Consider the following 25,366-nt stretch of genomic DNA (forward strand, 5'->3'; position numbering starts at 1 on the left):
AGGTCTTAGGCCGACCCAAGCCAACCTGTGATGTCATCGTAATTGATTCGGCCGCCATATTGGATTTAATCAAAAACACGTCCAAGTTTTCGCAGGTCACAAATTTCAGCGGATCCTCACCAAAATTGGCAGAGACCATCTTCAGACCATGCCTTATCAGTGCATTGCTTTCTGGAACAATTGACAGAAGCATTCGGCTGTAACAGCCAATTGAAATTGGTGGCGAAGCCGCCAAACAGGAAGTGAGCTCATATCTCAGCAACCCTGCCATGTATCATAACCAAACTTACTACATATATTCATGACCCCATTAGGAGGATTCTCAAACCATTTGGTGACCTTTGACCTGTAGGGGGTGCTGCAATTAGCAATATTGCATTTTGATGTGTAGTTGCTGATGTGTTTTATAAATCTTTTATTTTTTTATTTGAAACTGATGATAACATATTCCATCCAGTTAATTCTAATGCGTGCGTGCAAAGGCAGGGCAGGGCAGGACGGGGTGGGACGGGCTGGGGTGATTAGGTGGGGGGGGGGGCTGGCTGGCGGAGGCAGTGGCAATACTCAGCCCTGTTTCAGCCCTGTTTATCCCGGGTGTCTGCTGAGTTCTATCTTGTCACCGTGGCTACTCCGGCCTATACTGCTTGGCCCCCTCATTGCTGCTTGCAGCTATATTTATTATTATTATTATTACGCTTCCGTCATTGAAGTCAATGGCAGCCCATAGAACCGTCTGGTGAAAAGTTCTGAAATTTGGCACACTGATTAAAGACAGTCTCATGATTAATTTCACCAAGTTTCATACCGGCACCTTGAGCGCTCTAGCGCCACCAACAGGCCAAAGTTGGATGTGCGTTCACGCACGTAACTTTTGACCCGTTGATCTGATTGTCAAAAATTAGGTATTGTTAGAATCCTTGGACCAAGCCGAGTTCAACGCACCCTGTGACGTCATTTTCCGCCATGATGGATTTTCCGCCATTTTGGATTTCATCAAAAACACTTAAAAGTCTTCACAGGTCACAAATTTTGTCCGATCAAAACCAAACCTGACACACATAATCTTCAGACCAAGCCTCACAAAAGTTATTCCTTTTTGTTTTCGGAACTAAACCCGTTCTCCCGTAACAGCCAATTAAAGTTTGCGGCGAAGCCGCCAAACAGGAAGTGAGCTCATATCTCAACAACCCTTGCATGTATCAAAGCCAAACTTGGTACATTGACTCAGGACCCAATCAGGGGGACGCTCAAGAAATCTGGTGAACTTTGACCTCTAGGGGGCGCTGTAATTAAGAAACATGCCTTTTGGCCTGTAGCTGCAGTTGTGCTTAGAATTAAAATGCACTAGTGGTGTCTGGTAATACTGTTGGAGGTCCTTAGGCCGACCCAAGCCAATTTGTGATGTCATCGTAATTGATTCGGCCGCCATATTGGATTTAATCAAAAACACGTAAAAAATTTTCGCAGGTCAGAAATTTCAGTGGATCCTCACCAAAATTGGCAGACATCATCTTCAGACCATGCATTATCAGTGCTTTGATTTCTGGAACAATTGACAGAAGCATTCGGCTGTAACAGCCAATCGAATCTTGCGGCGAAGCCGCCAAACAGGAAGTGAGCTCATATCTCAGCAACCCTTGCATGTATCAAAGCCAAACTTGGTGCATGGCCTCAGGACCCAATCAGGGAGACACTCAAGAAATCTGGTGACCTTTGACCTCTAGGGGGCGCTCTAATTAAGAAACATGCCTTTTGGCCTGTAGCTGAAGTTGTGCTTAGAATTAAAATGCACTAGTGGTGTCTGGTAATACTGTTGGAGGTCCTTAGGCTGACCCAAGCCAACTTGTGATGTCATCGTAATTGATTCGGCCGCCATATTGGATTTAATCAAAAATACATACAAGTGTTCGCAGGTCACAAATTTCAGCGGATCCTCACCAAAATTGGCAGAGACCATCTTCACACCATAACCTTTCAATATATTGCTCTCTGGAACAATTGACAAAAGCATTCGCCCGTAACAGCCAATCGAAATTGGTGGCGAAGCCGCCAAACAGGAAGTGAGCTCATATCTCAGCAACCCTGCCATGTATCATAACCAAACTTACTACATATATTTGTGACCCCATTAGGAGGACGCTCAAAAAATTTGGTGACCTTTGACCTGTAGGGGATGCTGCAATTAGCAATATTGTATTTTGATCTGTAGTTGCTGATGTTTTAGCAATCTTTTATTTTTTGATGTGAAACTGATGACAACATGTTCCATCCAGTTAATTCTAATTCTTGCGTGCAAGGGCAGGGCAGGGCAGGATGGGGTGGGACGGGCTGGGGTGATTAGGTGGGGGGGGCTGGCTGGCGGAGGCGGTGGCAATTCTCAGCCCTGTTTCAGCCCTGTTGATCCCGAGTGTCTGCTGAGTTCTATCTTGTCACCGTGGCTACTCCGGCCTATTCTGCTTGGCCCCCTCATTGCTGCTTGCAGCTATATTTTCATATCTCTTTGTTCCATTTAAATTAATCCCATTCTTCCGACAGCTCAACCAAAGGCTATAGATCACCACCTCCCTTACCTCTTGTACAGTAAGAATCAACAATGACATGCCAAGTGCAAAGACAATGACAAGCTTGGGACTGAAGCCATGCAGACTCGGCTAGATTTAACAGTGTTTCTCAAACTTTTTTTCTGGGGACCCACTTTTTAAAAATGACAGACTATCGCGACTCGTGACTGTGGTAGTTAACAAACTAGATCAGTGGTTCTCAAACTTTTTCTTTCATTCCCCACTTTGAGGGGGCATTCTCGAGCCCCACCTGTCCCTCATCGCTCTAAGAAAGTGGTAGGTCAAGCTTAAAATTGTCAAATTTATTGAAATAATGACAAGTTCTAAATATATCCTCTTCAACAGAGTTAAAATCAGCTGGTGCTGCAGATATAATAATAAATAAATAGCCTACATAGGACCCGGGGAACATAGGGATGACCCCTTGGCGGCCACCTCTACTTTCCTTACAGTTGAATGTGGATAGAATAGCAGCTTACCACAATTCAACGGCAATGTTGACCTTTTCAACATAATTTTACTGTGTCCACAGAATCATGGAGACTATTGAGATTGAAGAGAAGGACCCTCTATCTGACCAGCAAGAGCAAAGGGTCCGAAGGAGAGGTGAAGGTGCTGATGAGGTTGATGATATCGGCTGCTGTGGAAAGTTTCATACCTCTCTGTCTAGATGGATGCTTCCAGAAGACCTGCACAGCATATACATGGAACGAGCCAACTGTTGCCCCCCACCCATCTTTATAATTTCTATCAGCCTTGTAGAGGTAGGGAGTATCAGTTGGATCACACCTTACTTTATGAATCAGACCTGCTTTTGAGCTACACCATGTAGGAGGATTGATAGATTCTTACCTTACAAATATACAGCAATTTCTATGACAAACAACCCTCATCAGGATTTGTGGCATAGTTTATAGGTGCTAATTTTAAAGGGAAAGAGTGGGCATTTATAATGCAGCTTCACACAGACAACTATATGACACTTGCAACTATATGACACCAGCAACTTTGTTCTGGTTTATTTGCATCAGTACAGATAAATGCCAGTTGGCGTCCCATGTTGCCAGAGACATCTTGGTCTTATGGTCCCTGTTACTCATCCAAAACTAAGATAGTTTTGCCAGTGTGATGTAGGACTAGCAAAGAGAGTAGCATAACTGAGGAACACTTTGATTTCACTTCGCCACCTTGCTGTGGGTCAGTTTGTGGTGGTACACTGTGCCAGTCTGAATGCCCAGATTCAGCTCAACAGAACCAGTCCACCAGTCAAAGAAAGCATGAAAATGGCCAAGCATGTGCCATGAATGTCTTGTTTGTATTCCCACCATCCCTTCCTCCCTCTGACTGGGCAGCCAGGAAGGAAAGCACTACTAACGCTGACCTCACATGTAATATTTACTGACTTTTTGTCACTTTTTTACTTGAGTAGTTTTCTGTGTCAATATTTGAACATGGCCCTTATGGCCTCAGCACCACATATTCAGATAAAGCCCTACTTGATCAAAACTCACAGGGTTTTCCTGTATGATGGACGGCTAAGGTGTTTCAGTTACATACAGACTCTTGATGAATCCCCTGTTTCTGACCCCCCTGGTTAGCTGGCGGTGTTTATCTACTATGCAGTGTGGAAGCCGCAGAAGCAGTGGGTGACCCTGGGCGAAGGCATCTGGAACAGTCCGCTATCGTACAGGCCGGATCTGCGGGAACAGGCCTGGCGGTTTATCTCCTATATGTTTGTCCATGCAGGGTGAGTAAGTCTCCTATGTGCTACAGATATTCAACAGCTTATAGTGTGTTTGTCTGGGGTTAGAATAGCAGAAGCTACTGTAGGAGGATCCTTATAATATAACTGATTCACACAAAATGTTACACATGTTCTGTTTGACCAGATGTTGGTAAAATAATGTCTAACTATTTAACCAAAGTGTGTGTTTGACCATTGTACTGTATTTCTGTAAAAATAATGCTAGCTGTTTAACTAGATTCAGATGAAATAATGCAGTTAAGCCACAATTTGAATAGATGTTGTGATAATTAACCGCATGCAGCATGTATTTTTTTAACTGCATTTGGGTGTGCTTGAACTCCATGGTGATCTGTATGTACCCTTTAGCGGCACTATCTGCCTCGTTGTGTAAACTGTGTGGGTGTTATGACCTAGCTTGAACGAGAAGGTATATACCATTTTACATATCCAAAGTTGTTGGCATTGTGTTATAATTAAGCAATAAGCCCCGAGAGGCCGTAGATAATCAATCTTCCGCCAAGAAATATATTTCCTCTATCTGAATGGTTGCCAAGCAACGTCGAGACGCAGCTACTTTAACTTTTGTATCAAGTTATGGTAGCGCAGTAATATAGGTACACAAGGTGTATGTTTATGCTGCATTTTACAACGGCATCGAATGTGATTCAGCCAATCACAATCAAGGACCGGAACTATCAGTTTTAGAATGAATTGTAATGCTTATGTAGGAAGAAGTTCAGTGGCGGTGGAGGCACACACAGTGATGCTCAAACAACATTGGTCAGAAACATTACTTGGCAACATTGGTCAATAACATTACCGGCAAAATTGCTCAAAATGTTGCCCTGTGTATCATCCACTTTTGGGACTTTCAAAACCCACACAGCCTGATGCACTCGATCGATGCCTACTTTGACATAAATAATGACATACAACATGAATCAAAGTTAATTCTCTTATTTTTGTGAGTTTTGTAGTAATCTCTCCACGTCTCTCAGACTGTCACCCAAATTGTGGTAGTGTCATATTACCAGAACATTACATAACCTAGTGACTATTGCGGTAAAAGTTACTACTAAATGAGGTAAGGGAGTAACTGTGAGTTACTGGTACTTGGACTTGGTACTTGTCTCTGCCTGCCACCCACCCCAAACCTGTGTGTGTTCTGTGCTTGGCCCTCATCCACTGGGGTGGAGCGCAGTGCGGTTGACCATTTTTCTACTTCTACTGTCTCCATACAGTGAATGGAAATAACTTCAGAGGAGCTTGGGCGTTCGTCATGTTTGCCCATGTAATCACTCCACATCTGTGCTTTAGTTAAATAAATAGGCTAGCATGGGATGTTGAAACAGCTGATGTGAATTTCAGCTGAGAGGATTTCGATTCTTTTCCCACCATCTGACCTAACCTGTCCTGTCTCTCCACATCCCCCATCCACCCCAACAGGGTGCAGCACATCATGGGTAACCTGATCATGCAGCTTCTACTGGGCATCCCTCTGGAGCTGGTACACAAAGGCTTCGAAGTTGGCATGGTCTACCTGGCCGGAGTACTTGCTGGTAGGCTGTGAACCGTCACACTTGTCCCTGTAGTCTGATAATCAAAGTCAGGGTTCAAGGAATATTCACTCTGCTTTCACAGGAGGATATAGGGTGAAATGTTGAACTTAAGTTTGATTTTAAGACCGGATGACGGCAGTGCCAAAAAGAGAAAACAAGAGATAAGTCTGTTTTGTGTAAAGTCTGTTTAACGTGGCGGGTCACTGTGAAGCCCTCTGTGTGTCGAGTTGTAGATCGCTTCTCAAACTGAACTGTGTTTTTCTCAGGATCTCTGGCCAGCTCTATCTTTGACTCTTCGAGTGCGCTGGTCGGGGCATCTGGAGGTGTCTACGCCCTCATGGGTGGCTACTTCATGAATGCAGTGGTGGTGAGTGCCTTGTCCTGTATGTCTGTACGACGGGAGTCGTTCTACAACAAAGTTTGCGGGTTTGAGCCTAGCTCCTCCTGACTTTGCTGAAATTTGTTTACTGAACCACAAATTGTTTTGATGTGTAGAATGGCTAGCCTGGAAGCCAACCCTGTATTTAACCCTGCCTACAAAATCCGGTCAGACTTGCTCCATTGAGAAGCCTCTTTGCCCTGTCTGAGAGCTGTGCACACCAATCAAATCGTCTGGGCGGGCTTTATATGATGATGGACAGGTGATGTGCCTTACCATTCACATCACCTGAGTGTGCTTCACTTGATTTTGTTTACAAGTAAAATGTTGTCGCTGGAGAAGCTAGATGTTAGATTTCGCTAGATTTTGAAACAGTGATTAAAGCATTAGTCAAGAAAGAAGAATGTTTTGGCTGTTCTCCCTACGGGATTCACATATTTTGTTGCTCTGATTGGTAAGGTTTATCCAATTGTGTGCAGAGGCATTTTCCCCAGTATCAGTTGAAACATGCCCCATAGTCATGTCCCAATGGTGTAGTTAGCTGCTGAGTAAACAGTTAGTAACAAAAGGTCACAGACATTTTCAGGCCAGCTTCCTTCAAGGCAATGACATATTTAGCGAGATAGTATTCATTCTTCATTCATTCATTTATTCTTGACAGAAGCTCCAAGAGACAACACCAAGTCCTTTGTGGTTTAGTGAAACACATGGTTTCATGATAGAACAATCTTGTTCTTCTTCCTCTTGTCTGTAGAAATCCAAAAGTATGTATGTTAGTGATTATCCACAGCAAGTAGATTTATTGTAGCAAGTCATATCACTCACTATTTTCACTAGGTAGTGGTTTGCTTTTGGTTCACCTATAACATTATACATTATGTTCCTGTAAAAAAATTGAAATGCATGACGTTTCAGAATGCAAATCCCATCTGTAACTATAACACTGTTACTCTTCCTTCCCATAAAAAATGTCTCTCTATTCCCTTGCAGAATTATAAAGAGATGCTGCCTCTTTTAGGAATATTTCGTATAATGCTCATCTTGCTCATTGGTATGTATAATCAAAGCACGGTCAGCCATCGGTCTGTTTGATTGAAATCTCTTTCCTGTACCCTTCCTTCCAAACACATCCAAGGCTAGATGTCCTTGATATCTATCCATGGCAGTGTACACTTGGCCATTATTTGCTCATGTAGCATTTCCTCTTCTTTTCCAGTGGGAACAGATGTTGGGTTTGCACTCTACAGAAGATTTCTGAGTGATGAAGTTGGTATGAAGGTAATGACGGGAAACTCTACTGTATATTCCCTTGTGTCCTCGTGTGAGAGGGTTGTTGTGTTGTACTGCTGTACTGTCACAGACCCATTGTAACTGGCTAGCTTTGAAAAGCAGGCCTTTCCAGTATTCCCCTAAATTGTATAAACAGTAACTTGATCAGGTCACACTTCTGAACCGGTCTGGTCTTGTTCCAGCTAACAGAAAGCATCTAAAAGTATGGTAATGTGGAGACCGTGGGAGGGGGAGTATGATTGTCTCAGGGCTATGGGCCAGTTTAGTCATGCCATATTCCTAGCTATGGCTGGAAAGAGACGGGGGTGGGGGAAGGGATCCACATACACTTTAGTTACACTATTTTTTCAGACAATCCAGTATAGTATAGTTTATATACTCTTTTGATCCTGTGAGGGAAATTTGTTCTCTGCATTTATCCCAATCCGTGAATTAGTGAAACACACACTAACCCGGAGCAGTGAGCTGCTTGCTACAGCGGTGCTCGGGGAGCAGTGAGGGGTTAAGTGCCTTGCTTGAGCCTTGAGGGCACTTCAGCTGTGGATGTGGGCATAGGAGAGCAGTGCTCAACCACTGTCCCCACCAACATTTTTCCTACTGGTTGGGGATCGAACCGGCAACCCTTCGGTTACAAGCCCGAAGCCCTGACCAGTAGGCCACGGCTGCCCCCCAATACTATGAGACAATCCTGAGACAATACTACCCCCTAATACTCCCCCTTTCCACAGTCTCCACATTACCACACTTCTAGATAGTTTCTATTAGCTGGAGCAAGACCATACTATTCATGGAGCAGGTGTCCGTCCATGAAAACGAATACTGGAAAGCCCTGCTTTTCAAAGCTGGCCAGTTACAATGGGTTGTGTGACACTACAGTACAAGAGTCTGTATTTTTGTTTTGTTTTAACGATGTAGACATGCTGCTGTCCCCTTGAAGGTGAAGTTGGGTGCTTGCTAGCTAATAGATCAAGCTTAACAAATCTTTGAAAACCCAAAGCACTGGCATCCGAATGCCAATTTCGACCTTAATGCCTCAATGCCATAATGCAATGCATTGCAGTTCAATTATCTATACGTTACACAGTTTCTGAGGGTGATGAGACTTGTCTCTGTGTCTGCCCGTAGGTGTCCTTTGTGGCTCACATCGCTGGAGGAGTGGCCGGAATGACCATCGGTTACGTCTTCTTCAGCAGCTATAACCAGAAGCTCCTGAAGGACCCACGTTTCTGGCTGTGCATTGTGGGATACATAGTTTGTCTCGTGTTTGCTGTACTTTTCAATATCTTTCTGTTTCCGGCATGAGGACAGCATGATTATTTGAATTGTAGTGTTTGTTTGTTTGTATTTGGCCTTATATTTTAAAATGGTTAAACTGTCTAAGGAGCTAGATGGTGCTTGTGATATTTCAAAGATTTGAGCGTTGTTGTAGGCCAAGTATTCTATGTTTTTTTTTAAAAACAGCAAGTCTGCTGAAAAGCTTTTCAAGCAATTCAGATTCACACAGATTGCATAATGATTCAATACAAAAAATACTCTGTGTAAAACAATTTGTACGATATGGCCATTTCATATTAAGTTTGATAAGATGCAATACTTATAGGCTATATTATTTACATAGTACTATACTATATGGTCGTTTTTTTAAAACGGCAGCATATATTGACTCCTTTCTTAAAAGAATGGGAGCATTTGTCAAGCTTTTGTAAGATTGTTTTTTTCCATAGCTCTTTTTATCTGTTGGTGTGTTTGTCCTGAGATAGGTCAGGTTCTGAAAAACATACTTCACGTGGTGATGATTGGTAGGCCTGGCACATTGTAGTCACTTCCTCCCAAACAGGAAGTGCTATCAGTCAACTGTAATCACCAGTGAAGTGCATCATACTTGTGTTATTGTTGCTGTATCCATTTTCTGATGCTCTGGCAGTGATTTAGGTCCCATGCAAGCCTTAGTTGGTATCTTGGTTCCCACACACCAGTGAACTTTTTGCCAAGTAGTTTAGTGGCATATTTGGAAATGTTGAAGTAAGAGAACGGGGTGTATTTTTTCTTACCGCTTTCACACCTTTAATGATAGCAGTAAAGAAAAAACTTGCTTGCACACACAGAGGTGAAAGCGGCTAAATGTGCTGTAGTGCATATGCCAGACCAGTTGATGGCGCCGTGACGGCCGCAAAGGCTTCACATTTAATTTGCGTAATGCTTCCAGTCCTAATGATGGCACTGCAGGTGGTCCAGAAGGGTTAGTTTTTGTTAATCACAGAAAAGCTTTAATGCAGTAATTTTTTTTATTATCTATTGGTAAACAAAAATATGTATAATGTTGTATGACCACCCCAGGTCCATCTGCTTTGTGTTGTAAGCTTTTGGGCACTAGAGGGCAGGCCATGGCAGTCACTCAGGGTATCACTCATCTGTGTCATGCTGCTCTTCATCATGGAAGATTTCCCTGTAATCAGCAAGAAAATAGTCCATCAAATGTAGTGGGACACATTAACGTCCTCTAGAGAAGAAGAAAGAGACTAGAGACAGAAAGCGCATGTGATTTAGTAAACATGTTTTGTTAAATGGACATCAATCCAGGTTTAGTTTGCAAATTGTAGTGCATTTTCGTATTGTTTGTTTCAGGTTGTTTTCCTTCGTTTACATTCCAATGCATGTGACCTTTTCATTCACTGAATAACATTTAAATACATTATTTCTACCTATCTGAGCCAGTTTGTTTTTATTATGTAACTTGTGTTCCTGCAGGGTTAATGAAGTGTAATCCATTAATGGGTTATGGTTGGGTAATTTTGTGTTTGTGTGTGTGTGTGTGTGTGTGTGTCCGTGTCCTGGCAGGGCTGTGTGTCATAGCACTAGGTACTGTTTGTTTCTGTTTCTAATGAATAGACGGGAGCTTTCAGAAAAATTATTGATCATACTCTTTGAGCTACTAGCTTTCCAGTTTTTGTGGAACATTCCGGCCAAGGCCTATTGATAGGGAATCCGACTTTTGACCGAAGAGTGGCTGGTTCGATCCCTGACTGATAGGAAAAATGTGGGTGGGGGGAGTGATTGAACAGCGCTCTCCCACATCCACAGATGAGGTGCAAGGCACCTAACCCCCAACTGCTCCCCGGGCGCTGGATTAAGGGCTGACCACAGCTCCGGGTGTGTATGTGTGCTCCAAGTGTGTGTGTGTGCCCCTAGTGAGTGTGTGTGTATGAATGTGTGTACACTACCCCCGGATGCTTAAATGCAGAGAACAAATTTCCAGTAGGAACTTCCTACAGGACTATAACTTAACTATTTGATTATGCACTCACTCACTCTGTCTGCATGTCTGTCTGTCTCTGTGTGTACATGCATTGCAGTGCCATCTAGTGGGGTTTTGTAAGTATATTAATATTTGGTAAGATTTCATTTTTGTCAGCAAATGTGAGTGGTTTCAGCCATTTCACAATAATTATCTGAAAACAAAAGCACATGTAAAGTAGTGTTTGTTTTTAAATGGCAATGCATTTTCTAAGGAAACAAATGAAATCATAGCAAATAAACAAAATATCAAATTGATTACAATTGCATTCATTTAAAGGGGTTTGATATATCAATGGGGTTTGATATGAGAGTGTTATGATTGGAGCAACTAAGGGAACAGGTCCAGTCTGAATCATCAATATTCACTGAATTTTACAGTTGCTTCCCTTTGGTTGCTCAAATATGACCTACTCATGTGGAAAGTAGTTCCTCAGCCCAATGCTAAATAATCTGGCATTTACATTCATTCATTTGCCAAGCACTTCTATCCAAATCAGCTCACAAATGAGCTTCATAGTACCCTAAAAGGTCACTGCTTTGGGCCAATTTTAAAGAAGCAGAAACCTTGGTTCCAGGCATACGGGTCAAAGACAGCACTAATTTGGAATGCACTAAAATACATGGGCTTAAACACACTAAATAGGACTAATAAACAAATGTAAGGACTTGACCTTCATTTCGAGTGGCTGCACAACATTAATTAATTTTCATCATGATGTTATAATTAAAGACAAACTCTGTAACAGGCAGAGTGGCTGTGCGTGAGATTTGAATGAAGAAACAGTGAGTTGTCGCTATGTGTTCGATGTCTAACAGAGTTCCGGAATGATGCTTGGAAATTCCTTTGAAATACAAAATTCTTTTATACATTGAATGCATCAACTTATTTCACCTATTGCTCACAGTTAATGTAGTCCATAGCCAACATCATAAAACTCACAATCTCATACATACACTGTTTGTCTGGCTGTGGGTCTATAAGAGATAGCATCTAATTTAGTCCATTATCAAATAGTATCCATAAATAAAATGTACAAAACTTCAGAGTATGTTGCACTCTAAATATGCAAAAAGTTGAACTGCTGAAACTGCGGGGCATTTTAAAACACCTGATCTGACCACATCAGCATACAATGGTCTGGGCAGGGCATGTGGGGACTCGTACCGTTCACCATGAGACCATCATTTCATGCCATCCACACCAGACAGGATCAATAACAGCATTTTTAAACCAATAAGCAACTGGAACAACCAAAGGGCAAAAAAACAAAACAAAATTCAGCTTTGGTTCATTTGTGTGATGTGTGAGGGCTGGTCAATGGATCCCAAAAAAGCTCCCCCTCACGCCCAACATGGAGCTATTTATAACCTGCAATTGAAATGATGGGTCAATGTGCATGACCAAATCCGTATCAAAAGGCTCTGATTTGTTCGACCTACCTCCACCAGGGGGTCATCGATGGGGACATCCCAGCGCACAGCAGGGGTCCGACTACTACCCGTGTCTTGCATGGCTAAAAAAAGAGGATTTAAATGCTATGGCTTTTCAGTGTGTCATTATACTACTGAGCTGCAGGCCACTATTTCAAAATATGGTGATAGTGAGATGTTGGCTCTCTCTGGTGACCCAATCATGAGTCACTGCACTTTAGCATGGAGTTGAGCATAGATTGGTTCTGAAGGGTTTAATCATTTTTTAACTGATTGATTTTAAGAATTATTTAATTCAGGGTACCATTACAAGGTGGTTCTGAACAGGTCCAAAATAGACAATAAGCATACACTGTTAAAATATTGTGGAAAAACTGTGTGAATATTTTGATATTATTGACATAACTTCCTTAAGATACACTAGCAGGCTACTACATGCTGTATCTGTAAACTTATTAGCAGCTTATCAACGTAATTTCCTGTGTATTAGCCACATTGTGTAAGCTGCAGGAGGACAGTGTTTTATGCAAGTTAAAAGAAACAAAACCATATTAATACCATATTAACTGCCCTGTGTATTAACCTCATAGCTGAAGAAATTTTGCTAAATCAATGTAAGCCATGGCTAATTGTTGAGAAATTACTGTAGATGAGGAACCATCTGTGATGAGTTTGGGATAAGCAGTATTTATGTATTCTCATGCAGCCTCATATCTGAATTTAGATTCAGTAGATCCTTACTTATTCCTCCAGTGCTGTAAACCTTGACCTCGGACCACGAGACCCTGACCTTTCACCTGGGAGATATTGCAAAAACCCTGTGCCATAATGCATGGACGGACAACCTGAAAACGGCATGCCAGTCAATAATAATGATGATGATGATATAATGTATGTATTTTTGACTGGGTGTTATAAACATGACCTCGACAACAGCCAGGTCTGCTGCAGAAGTTGCTGCCTCCTGGGGGATGCTGACCCTGGCCTGCAGTCTGGGGACGTCAAGCATACAGCCCTGAGGAGCCATTGGTGTGAGGTGGTGAAGAGTGGTCTGATGCAGGGCATTTTGCTTGGGTGAACTCCAGCTGCACCCCCTTGTTTCAGCTCTATACTTCGTCCACAAGGGAGTTGCCAGGGTCTAGCTTGAATGGCTGGATTTTTTGGACAACATTGTGAACCGCTGTTGGTATCATCTCATTTAATTTTTGGTAGCTTTTATTTAGAAGGACTTACGGTACAGGTAGGGCACACACAGCGCATTGCTTTCCGTTTATGAATGCTGTCTGGTCATAAACCATGACCTCTATGTTTACATACGCAGTATGTAGGTAGCTACTGGAAGCACTGAATGGAAAGTGTGAGATGTTCGGTGTGTGTGGATTTGTGTCCCAGGGGAGTCAGTGATGAGGGAAATCAGTAGGTTACATTACATTAGAACACTTGGAGAGTTAAGATTCAAGGCCAATGATGCATCTTGCAACATTAAATACAAAGTGTTGTTGTTTTTGGAAGATCTAACCTAATTGTGCAGGTACTCTGACAGTCAGAACTGCTCCAAAATGTAACAGGGGTTTCCTTGGCCTGTGCTACACCTCACTCCAAAGTTTCATGAGAAAGTCATTTTTTGCATAATTTTGATAGCCAACCAACAAACAATGGACATAAGCAGATTGTTTATTATTATTATTATTATTATTATTATTATTTATTGTCCACATGGTCCAGCAGTATGCTTGTATAGAGGAATATTGCTTTTATTGCATGTCATCAAACCTGAATCTGTGATCCCGTGATTCAAGTTGATGGAAGTATTCTGCTGCCTGGTAGTCATTTTTGTAAAGTTGCTGTCCTTGATTGTAACCCATTCAGCTTTCCTGCTGAATTTAGCAATCTTGTCCCCACATTACCCTGGCTGAATGTCCATTATGTGTGTGAGACCCCCTACACAGCCCTGACTTTGCTGCACACACTCACATAGCCAATCATCACAGAATGATGATAGCAACATCACTGCTTCAGGAATGCAGTGTCTATAGGCTCCTGAGCTCAGGTATCAACAACCTTTCGTGAGGATCAAGCTCTGAACCCCTCATACCCCTCAGATGTTTTATTAAAAAGGATGGCTCTGAACAGTTTTTTTTTTTGTTCAGCACAGAGACTGGTCTGACAATGTGTATGAAACATAACAGAGCTATACTCTTTGCTCCACAGGACTGATTAATTCACCTCTTGCAAAAGAGAAATGCTCTGATGGACATTCACATGCATTGTGGTCCAGTTCTCTTTAATTAGTGTGCTGAGTCATAAATATTTAATTAAATTGTTTTATGTTCATCTACTCAGGATAATTATTAAAAACAAACGTTTTTTGTACTGATGAATCTGAAACTGCTAAAAGTTTGACAGTGAAGAACAGTATTGTAGGAAACCGCAGAACAAAAGACCATTTTGGACTATCCTAAAATGCCCTCAAATAGTACCAAGCTGATTGGAATCTACCCACACATTTAGCAAGTGAAACAAGTGGGCTCCATTGATTTCTTGTAAATGAAATAAAATTTTGCCACAACTTGGACACCATTTTAATTACATTCAGTTGGGAACTAGCAGAGTATGAAATCGGACATAACCAATTGATTACATCACAAAAAACATTGATTAGTAAAAGCACCATGGTCGAGTATGTTCATCTCTACCAAAAACCTTGTTATGTAATCAGCCAAGCTCCATACTCTGCACATATAAAATGTATAAATTATTAGAGGCCTATAACTTAAAGAGACTGCAACTTGAAGCTTAAATCATTGGTAGGAGACAATGCAGTTACATTTTTACTCCGAGTTTGGATAATCATTGTTTTGATTATCAGTTGTTGGATGGAGGCCAAACGTGAATTCAACTGCATACAATTAATCTTGAACATATACTACTAACTGAAACAAATGCACGAACATGGGAAAGAGCACATATGGTATCAGTGGCTAAAACTGAACAGCACGGCTACAAAGAGGACGCTGGATCAATTAGATGGTGCATGTTAACTCGGCGCTCATTTCAGCCGTAGTGGCTGTCCTTATTGATTGCGGACTACATGCCAACACCGATGTCCCCACCCCCACGCACACTGAGCTGCCCAGTTGTGGAAAACCATCCTGCTGCCAGCAGTACCGAACGAGGGGGGGTCAAAAAAGTTCAGGTAATGCGCCGGGACAGATGTGCAGAGCACCAACGATTTTTAAGCATTTTGGCGGCCTCGTCGCGCCTGCATGACCCGAGGGGATTTAAATCACCGGCAGTCTGTCCATACTGCTGCAAGGTAACTGGCAACTACTGGTGCATTGATCAATCCCTGACATGGTGTATCGTCAGTGAGGCTAACAACTTTTTTTTGGATGACAAGAGAGGCTAATGGGTGCAATAAAAGGGAGTTGCTGATACAAGGGGATGTAACTTGTTATGTGTGTGGATGCTCTCCTCATGAGCTAACAAGCCAAGTGTTTAACAATGTGAAATTCTGGGATTTAATCCGCACTATGTTGCGTTTCACATATGTTTTTTCTGGCTGAAGGTAAGATTATATAGCTTCCTACTTTTTGTTTCTTAATTAGTAGCCTAATTCAAATGTTTGTTGCAATATTGTTAAAACAGGTCATAATTATGTATTTATAGCTTATCATAACGCCCGCCCTTTTGACATGTGTAAATTAAATAAGTTTAGCAAATGTAGCCTAGTGAATATAATGAATAGTAGCACAAACAATGTGTAGGCTATAGCCTATTTGATTAAAGTTAAGTTGAAATCAAATGAAAAAGAATTTCAACATGCTTAGTTTACTGTAGGCTATTTGAAGTCTAATAGATTGCCATTTGAATTGAATGCCATTTCACTATCTCCAAATATACAGCAACTGTTTTTTAAAATCTAATATCAATTTTACTTATTACTTTCAGTCATAGGCAATACTAAATAATTGTAATATTCATAATGTAGTAGTTAGCTTGACAGTCCTATGTGCCATTTAAAGTTAGATAAATTAAATTAACAAGATGTCTGATGCATGTCATAGAGGTACAATTTGTTTGAAATAAAATGTAATTAATCATTGTTTGCTGCAGGCATTAGGTACTGCTCATTGTTCTCTCTTTCAAGGGTTTATATAACAACATGCATCAGCATCAATAGTCTATTTAAAGGTACAGTCTCTGTTGTTGGCAAGGCTAATGAGGCTAAATAAGAGGTTGACTATAGCCCAGTCGGACATTATTGTAACCAACTCACTTACTCTGTCACCAAATGTCTTTAATCTAATGTCTTTAAAAAAAAAAGCCAGCTCTTCCGAGAATACCTCCTCTCCTAACAGTTCTATCAACATGTCTAAATTGCACTTATGCACTTCTTTTTTGTACCTCTCTCCAATACATGATCTGGTTCTACTTAAACGTCTGCACTATCCTATGATCCTGTGGTTATTTTGTATTGTATGTAAGGTAGTATTCTGTTAACTGTTACTGTAGGTCTCCTAAAGCACTGTAGCTTGAGTGCTGTGAATCAGGGTTGTGCACAATTCGAATTGCAATTCTGCTTCCTGTTTGCTACCTCAATTGAAATGCAAGTGAAATTCAAGAATTGAATTGGAATTTAAGTGCCAGTTTCAATTCAATTCTGGAATTTTGCACAAGCCTGCTGTGAATACATATCAATGTAAACGTAAAACTAAACTCCTTCTAACCCATGTATCCCTTTCCTGGACAGTCACAAAGATGCGCGTGTGAAGATGGGGGACTGGAACTTCCTCGGTGGGATCTTAGAGGAGGTCCACATCCACTCCACCATGGTGGGGAAGATCTGGCTGACCATCCTCTTCATCTTCCGCATGCTGGTGCTGGGCGTGGCGGCCGAGGACGTGTGGAACGACGAGCAGTCCGACTTCATCTGCAACACGGAGCAACCCGGTTGCCGCAACGTCTGCTATGACCTGGCCTTCCCCATCTCGCTCATCCGCTACTGGGTGCTGCAGGTCATCTTCGTCTCGTCGCCCTCCCTCGTCTACATGGGCCACGCGCTCTACCGGCTGCGGGCGCTGGAGAAGGAGCGCCAGCGCAAGAAGATCGCGCTCCGCCGCGAGCTGGAGGAGGTGGACGTGGAGCAGGCGGAGGTGCGGCGGAAGATCGAGCGCGAGATGCGGCAGCTGGACCAGGGCAAGCTGAACAAGGCGCCGCTGCGCGGCTCGCTGCTGCGCACCTACGTGGCGCACATCATCACGCGCTCCGCCGTGGAGGTGGGCTTCATCACGGGCCAGTACATGCTCTACGGCTTCCAGCTGGACCCGCTCTTCAAGTGCGAGCGCGAGCCGTGCCCCAACGCCGTGGACTGCTTCGTGTCGCGGCCCACCGAGAAGAGCGTCTTCATGGTGTTCATGCAGTGCATCGCCTTCATCTCACTCTTCCTCAACATCCTGGAGATCATGCACCTGGGCTACAAGACACTCAAGAAGGGCATCCTGGACATCTACCCGCACCTGAGGGACGACCTGGAAGACAGCTACTACCCCAGCAAGTGCAAGAAGGATTCGGTGGTCCCCCAAATGGGCATGACCACCGGGCGAAAGGCCACGCTGCCCTCTGCACCGAGCGGCTACAATCTGCTCATGGAGAAGCCGCCTGACGGTCCAGCCTACCCCCCTCTCATCAACCCCTCCTCTGCCTTCGTACCGGTTCAGGGGGACGGGCCGCCTAAAGGTGGGGTGGACGCCCTCAAAGAGTCGGCGCATAGCCCCACGGAATACAACAGCAACTCCAACAACACCAGCAGCTCAGGGCCGAGCAACTCGGTCACTCCACCCAAGCCGGACGAGGCGGAGGAGCAGGCACACCTCCCCCCGCATGACGAGGAGCGGGAGTCGGAGAGCAGCCCTGACTTGCCCGTCCTGCCCAGGGACTCCACGCACTCCTCGTGCCCCACGCTGCCGGTGAGTGCGGTCAAGAAGCCCTGGAAGGTCACCGCACCCTGGCACTGCTCCACGGTGGTCGAGGGCAACACCTCGGAGGCGGACTCGTACGGGAGTGCCAAGGGTCGCGCCGGTGCCAACGGCAGCGCACCCTACACCGTCGTTCGGTCCCGCTCGGGCTCCAAGTCCAAGAGACCCAGCCGGCCCTGCACACCGGACTCCATCGAGGAGACGAGCTCGGAATCGAGGGGGAGCCCTAGAATGTTGTCTCCGGCCCGCCGCACATCAGTGGCCAGCAGCAGCACCAGCAGCAGACGAGCCGCCCCAACAGACCTGCAGATATAACGGCCTGACAGCCGGGCCATCAGAAGTGCCCAACTTCGACCGCAAGGTGACAGGATATTCATTTGGAGAACCCTAGAAAATAAAGACATGTGAACTGTCTGTAGAGTCCACTTATCCAAAACTTTTCTAGCCATGGTCATGACATCATGATGACATCATCACACAAAACATAGAGACAATCTGCATGCTTTTAAGGCTTTTTGTTTGTTAAAAGAAAGTTCTGTTGAGATGTCAAAGTGTTGGTTGACTGGATTGGGGCTCTTACAGAGCGTTTCAGTACTGCAGTACAAAGTAACTATTCATTTACAGTAGAAATATTTCTGTGTGACGAGTTGGACTAAATTTAAAGTGATTTTGCACAGTACAAATCATCAGACTGAAATCAAAGGATGTCCTAAATCCATGCTTAAGACATATGCATAGCTCCAATGATTTTGCAGCAGTTTACATGTGTGCTTTGCAAATACATTATTACTAGTTATTAGCAATACTGTACACATTCATTTGAGCTGAGCAACCAGTGGCCTAGGGATAGGATTAGATGTTTACTCATTGAACTGCTTTTGCCAGTATGAAAGTGACGGTTTGTAGTTAAATTTGAACATGTGTGACTTTGTTTGCTTTGTAAAATAAAAAAAAATAAAAAAATACAATGTTATTGTGATATGTAAAATACATAAATGTTCCATACACTTTCAAGGGCATATGGGCATTGAAACAACAATTTACATGGAATGGAAGGAAACAGACAAATATCACCAAAATAATGTTTCTACATAACACTGATCTCAAAACCACTGGGCTTTTTCTGTGATCACTCTGCTCTCTCTCTCACTTAGGCTTCTGTGCAAACTTTTAGCACTTGGAGGTTTCTTGAAAATGTAAAATGCATTACAAATAAAATCTATTATTATTAATAATAATAATAATAATAATAATAAAACAATTTCAAATCTGAGAATGACTTTATTTACATTTTGTCAAGATGGTATGTAGGTCCAAAAGTTGTAATATGTAAATGGCCAGAAATATTACAATAATATGTTATGGTTATGGTTATGGATTTGGCAGACGCCTTTGTCCAAAGCGACACACAAATACAAAACAACATAATTAAAATTGAACAGGGAACAGATTAGAATGTTGGTCAAATATAATAAGGAGAATAGTAATAATAAACAACAATATCAATTCAATCAATAGCCTAATAAAATAAGCAATGAAAATGAGGGGAAAAGCAATAATCCTTTTCTTGGCCAACACCGCGCTCTCCCGATTATTCTCGTTTCTTTGTGGGTGCGTAATCCAGGGAACTCATAGAAAATAACAAATGGTCGCACTCCAAAAATCTTTTCTAGCTTTTAATCCATTTTAGCACAGGGGTTAATTGACGTTAAATAAACGTTTCGGCCTGATGGCCTTCGTCAGTGTGTTACAAAGCAATAATAAAACAATAATGTCCATTCAATCAATAATATACAAACAATGACATAAGGCTACATTAAGGAGAATATCAATAATAAACAATAATGTCAAATTAATCAACAGCCTAATGAAAATAAAACAATATTATACAAACCATAACACATAAGCGCTTAAACAACTAAGTAAATGTTGAGCAGAATGTAATAATCTGCAAATCTCTTAAACTTGCAAAAAGGACACAGACAACATATCAAATGTTGAAAATTACAAATTTGACTATTTCATGAATTTGATACCAGCAACATGTTTTAAAAAAAGTTGGGGCAGGGATAACAAAATGCTGGAAAAGGTGTGTAATGATAAAGAAAACAAAAGGAGGAATGTTTCTCAACTAATTAGGGTAACTGGCAACATGATTGGGTATGAAAAAGAGCATCCCAGAGAGTCAGGGTCTCTTAGAAGTAAAGATGTAGGGGTTTTCATCACTCTGTGTAAAACCTGTGTGCACAAATGAAGAAACAATGTCATTTTAATACTTCTTATTAAGATGAAATGGTGAAGTATTTGGGGGGTTCATCATCTACAGGACATAATATTATTTTTTACACTATTATTTATCCAGAGAAATCTTTGCAAACAAGGGAAGGAGCTAAAAAACACATTGGATGGTCTTGGTCTTTTGGACCTCAGATGGCACTGCATCAACACCAGACCTGTTTCCACACCTGTCATTGTATGGGCTCAGGACAACCTGGTCTATGTGCACAGGTTGATACTCAATTCAGCCAAAATTGTATTGAAACACGATACAGAAAATACCACCGTCTTATCTGGGCCATGAGCTTGTTTAAAATGGACTGAAGTAACATGGAAAAAGGTCCTGTGGGTAGACCAATCAAAATTTGCCATTCTCTTTGGAAATCATGGACTCATCTGGGCTTAAGAGGAGAGGGCCTATCCAAGTATCCAACCTATCCAACTTGAAGACCTTGCATATTTCAGGAAAACAATGGCAAAATGAATTCTGCACATATTTAAATAGTATCCATAGAGGAAGAGTCCATGTGCTAAAATGGCCTGTCAGCAGTCCAGATTTGTCAAATTAGGTGCAATGGAATTAAAAACATCACTAAGAATACCCCATACTGTTGAGCAACTGAAATCGTGTATTGGGGGGTAATGGGATAACATTTCATTCTCAAAACTCTAGCAAATAGTCTCCTCAGTTCCTAAACATTTACAGAATTTTGTTAGATGAAGAGGTGAAGCAGTGCAGTGGTAAACATGCTCCCATCCCAACTTTTTTTGAAACATGTTGCTGGCATCAAATTCATAATGAACATATTTTCCATGAAATAGTCCAAATTTTCATTTTCAACATTAGATATGTCCTTTTTGCTGCTAAATATGGGTTTATGAGACATGTATATTATCACATTTTGTTTTTATTTGCATTTTACACAACGTCCCAACTTTTTCTGTTTTGGGGTTGAAGGTATGGTCATGTGTCATGTCAAGGACAGATAAACACACTATTATGCACTATAGTTCTGTGGTCTGGAATTAGCTACAATGTGGTAAAAAATAAGAAGAGATTTTGCAGCATGACACTGCAAGTTACCAAAAGGCACTAGTTAGCATGCAAGAAAACTTTCATCAAAGCTTATGCTTAGCAAAGCCAGTGTTGTGCCTGAACGCGTTCATTGAACGAAAGTTCATGAACTCGTTCATATTTTGAGCGAACGTGAACTGAACGTACTGTATTACTGCCTGATGAACGTTACTGTGAACTCGTTCATTCTGGTGTCTGTGAACGGCACGCTCTTTCAGTTTAACTTCGTTCAACAGGGTGCCAGATTTCTACACAGCCTTCCACGCGAAAACCCGGCTAAAACACACCGTAAAAAGACCTTAATATGGCAGCATGCAGGTCACCATTTCTCAAACTATGGGCCGCGGTCCGCAACATGGACAATGCTGGTCTGCAGAGTGAAATTATTCCCGGGGCATCGTCTGATAATTTGCTGCGCAATTGATCAAGGAACCGAGGACAGAAAAAGAAAAAACGTTTCTGCAATTAGTAGGAAATACTTGTTAATTTGGTGTCATCAAACATAGAGGCATAGAAAAGTCGTGGTATGAGAGTTTATTCAATGCATGCGTGTGCACGTTGGTAGCAAAGCTAAGCTTCAACCTATTGGAAGGCTACGACGTGGATTTATGCAACTTCCATAAAAAACAGAGCACAGACTATATAAAACACTGTCTAGCATTAAGTATTTGCCAAAGTCAGCCAAAAGCTATTAATTAGTCTTAGTTAAAGATAGTTAAAGATCTCCAGATCAGTGATTTACGCATGCTCTGATCCGCCATTTACCATTCACAAAAGCTGGTATTGTGTTTCCTGAATCCTTACATTCAGGCATTCAAATGAAATGTAATTAAATAGCATATACATATTCTATCAGTGTATGATGCTTGCATGAGGGAAACATCCCAAAACAACGGCAGTGGCACTCATATAATTGCTGTTGTTTTGAGAAGTATTTATCATGCAAGCATCATGCAACAATGCAAAAACAATGAAACTATTGTAGGTAATTATATTTTACATTAGTAAAGCAGTACTCTGATGTGCATGTTTTCACAAACTTTTGTGAACAATCTTAGCACTTTAAACATTGACTGTTTTGAAGTGCATGTATAGCAATATAGTATATAAATAATAATAATTGTGATATCATTATGATAATTTGATGGGGGGTGGGAGGAGGGGGTGGGTTCATGTAGGTGGGCCCAAAGTATGCCTTGACTGGGCTTCAGGTCAAAGAAGTTTGAGAAAGGCTGATGTAGACGACAAAGCAGCAAGGAGGCGTCGTACGATCATTTAAACAAGTTTTATGACAAGGTCGGTGAGGATGGGAAAAATCGTACATTTCTGTGCAAACTTCGCACTTCAGTCACATCCACAGCAAACCTGAAACGGCACATTGAACTTAAGCTGGCTAGCCTTTCAAGGTATGTGCAAGCCAATACAAAATCAAAAGACTGTCAAGACAGATCCTCAACCTAGTGATGTAGTACTCGAGTCCGGTCTCGGACTCGTTCCTACAAAGACTCGGTCTTGACTCGGTCTCGGACCACAGTGGGTGGAGAAGGACTCGTAATTTCAGACAGAGTCCTCGAGACCAACGCATTTTTTATGTTCATATAAAAAAAACACACAACACATAACAACAATAATAATAAAATGCAATGTTGACCGGCATTATTTAAAAATGACATCCCATGGTGCAATGCAAAGATACTGCCGTCAGAGCCGTTTATTTATCTCTATGGCTCTGCTGCCGGTGAGTGTCTGTAGGTCAGCATAGTCCATATTAAGACGTTAAGACTGCTCCTCTAAACAATTCCCAATCTAGCTTAGTCTGTAGGCCTAATGGTTGATTATTAACTGGGGTAATATTAAATTATGAATATGAAAACTGACATTTTTTTATGGTCTTGGTCTCGACTCGGTCTCGACTCCTAAAGGACTCGGTCTCGACTTGGACTTGCTTCCTCAAAGACTCGGTCATGACTCGGACTCGACTGTATTTGGAAACCTACAGACTCGGTCTCGACTTGGTCTCGACCCTTCAAAGACTCGGTCTTGACTCGGACTCGGCATAGGCGGTCTCGTCCCCATCACTACCTCAACCCAAATGAGCTGCATTTTATATGGGCTGTGGCAATAATTTTGAAAAATAATAGCTCGCAGCAACATATGAAAAAAAAAACCTATGAACTAGTTCATTTTTGGAAAGTGTGAACTTAGTTCAAAATTTTGAATTATGAACTATGAACTGAACTAGTTCATTTTAAAATTTGTGAACTGAACCTTGAACTAGTTCACATAGAAAGTGAACTTTCCCAACACTGAGCAAAGCTTTATTTTGCTGATGTTTGAAAGGCACTTCAAACCCGGTAACTCAGCAGAGCTGTTACACACTCTGCCACTTCTGTTTTAAACCTCTCTCATAATACCACTATCAACACAGTATGACATGAGAGAGAGAGAGAAAAAAGGGTAACACTTTACTTGAAGGTATCTACATAAGAGTGACATGACACTGTTATAACCCTAACCCTAACACTAACTTGTCATGACAAAAAGGGGTCAGCCCTATGTTCCCACATTTCTAAGGTTAGGGTAAGGGAACATAGGGCTGTGGGAACATAGACACGCTCCCGACAAAAAACAAATGACATTAACCCTAACTTGTCATGACAAAAACCGAATGACACTTGACAGAAGCGAGTGACAGAAGCGTTATGTCATAAACGTTTATGACTTGTTTATAATGTTTATGACACGTTCATGACAGTGTCATGTCACTCTATGTAGATACCTTCAAGTGTAACCAAAAAAAGTTTGCCTGGATGTCACAGCCGAACTCATGCGCTGTTTTGCAAGTGAATTCTGAGAGTGTTTGTAAATAATTCACCCCAAGTCCTGTAGGTCTTATATGCTTGTTGGCATAAGCATGTAATGTTAAATAGTTTTACAACAACATTTCAAGACACCTTACTGAAGTTGTTTCCCAAACAATCTCTTAAGAATTCCCCAAAGAGAAACCTATGTTTGTTTTATCCTGAAATTGTGATGCGAAGGCCTATAACTTTATGGGCCCTAACATGACAGTCAAAAGCGCATCGTCACTCGTCAAAAGCTTATTCAAATTTAGTAGGATGTCCAATCCACATTGGGATGGTGTTCGTTATCAAACGTCGAGCGCATGGCGCAACAAGGTGTTCCTAGGTTTTTTAATCAGTCATGGGTGTGTTTGGGGAGTATAACATCATTTAAACCAATGAGAATGACATCTGCCATTCCCTTTACCGGCGCAAAGCGCGATGTCAAATAAATGCATCGGTATTTTGACATTCAACGGCACATTTGAAGGAGGCTGCTTGCGAGACTAGGCTAGCATAGCCTTCACACATTTGCACTCTATTATTTGAACTCATTGGCAAAGTGAAACTAACTTCACCATGGTGTCAGTCAACGACAAGACAGTTATATGCAGTTACTTATTGACTGACAATGGGTTACCATCGAAAACATAGGCTGGAAAAAGCAACACTTACCCTAATATTGCTCAAACGACTGAATAAAAAACATTTATCCTGCAGAGGAGTTGCTTATATCTCGTGACAGTGCGTCTTCAGCTGTGCTCCATACGTGTCTATCGCCTCTCCGCTAATCACTTTTAACCGTCATTACCAATTTGCAAATGATGGTGAATAACTACTCATCATGAGATGTAGGCCTACAGTATTTCGTAATATCTTTATTCTAATTATGTTTCCCATTGTAATATGTTTCCAATTTGTAATGTTTT

At 41.9% G+C, this 25,366-nt stretch overlaps 2 protein-coding genes across 3 annotated transcripts in view; both read left to right on the forward strand.

The window, feature by feature from the left end:
• Nucleotides 1-10,246, forward strand: part of rhbdl2 (rhomboid, veinlet-like 2 (Drosophila)) — a 76,747-nt gene extending 66,501 nt beyond the window's left edge. Inside the window, exons 2-8 of one of the 2 annotated variants that reach the window (XM_076280456.1) lie at nucleotides 3,094-3,325; nucleotides 4,160-4,308; nucleotides 5,755-5,867; nucleotides 6,134-6,234; nucleotides 7,237-7,297; nucleotides 7,463-7,524; nucleotides 8,662-10,246. In XM_076280456.1, the coding sequence (XP_076136571.1) occupies nucleotides 3,098-3,325; nucleotides 4,160-4,308; nucleotides 5,755-5,867; nucleotides 6,134-6,234; nucleotides 7,237-7,297; nucleotides 7,463-7,524; nucleotides 8,662-8,838 (891 nt within the window). In that variant the 5' untranslated portion in view covers nucleotides 3,094-3,097 and the 3' untranslated portion in view covers nucleotides 8,839-10,246. Of the gene's footprint in view, nucleotides 1-3,093; nucleotides 3,326-4,159; nucleotides 4,309-5,754; nucleotides 5,868-6,133; nucleotides 6,235-7,236; nucleotides 7,298-7,462; nucleotides 7,525-8,661 lie in introns of those variants that run through there. The other variant, XM_076280458.1, reaches the window with a different exon arrangement.
• A 5,284-nt stretch (nucleotides 10,247-15,530) lies between these two features.
• On the forward strand, nucleotides 15,531-18,557 carry gja9a (gap junction protein alpha 9a). Its single transcript, XM_076280459.1, has 2 exons — nucleotides 15,531-15,580; nucleotides 17,018-18,557. The coding sequence occupies exons 1-2, from the start codon at nucleotides 15,531-15,533 to the stop codon at nucleotides 18,555-18,557; spliced, it is 1,590 nt and encodes a 529-aa protein (XP_076136574.1).
• Nucleotides 18,558-25,366: the final 6,809 nt, after the last annotated feature.

The sequence above is a fragment of the Alosa pseudoharengus genome, unplaced genomic scaffold, assembly GCF_046254945.1.
Source record: "Alosa pseudoharengus isolate Yale_2024_CS ecotype anadromous, Long Island Sound unplaced genomic scaffold, YU_APseudo_1.1 YU_APseudo_1.1_scf_12, whole genome shotgun sequence".
NCBI lineage: Eukaryota > Metazoa > Chordata > Actinopteri > Clupeiformes > Clupeidae > Alosa > Alosa pseudoharengus.

Excerpts from the sequence above, each read along its gene's own strand:
- gja9a (XM_076280459.1), top strand. The coding sequence starts at position 15,531 with ATGACCCGAGGGGATTTAAATCACCGGCAGTCTGTCCATACTGCTGCA. Across the intron at positions 15,581-17,017 it reads TCTGTCCATACTGCTGCAAG|TCACAAAGATGCGCGTGTGA; the intron begins GTAACTGGCAAC and ends TTTCCTGGACAG.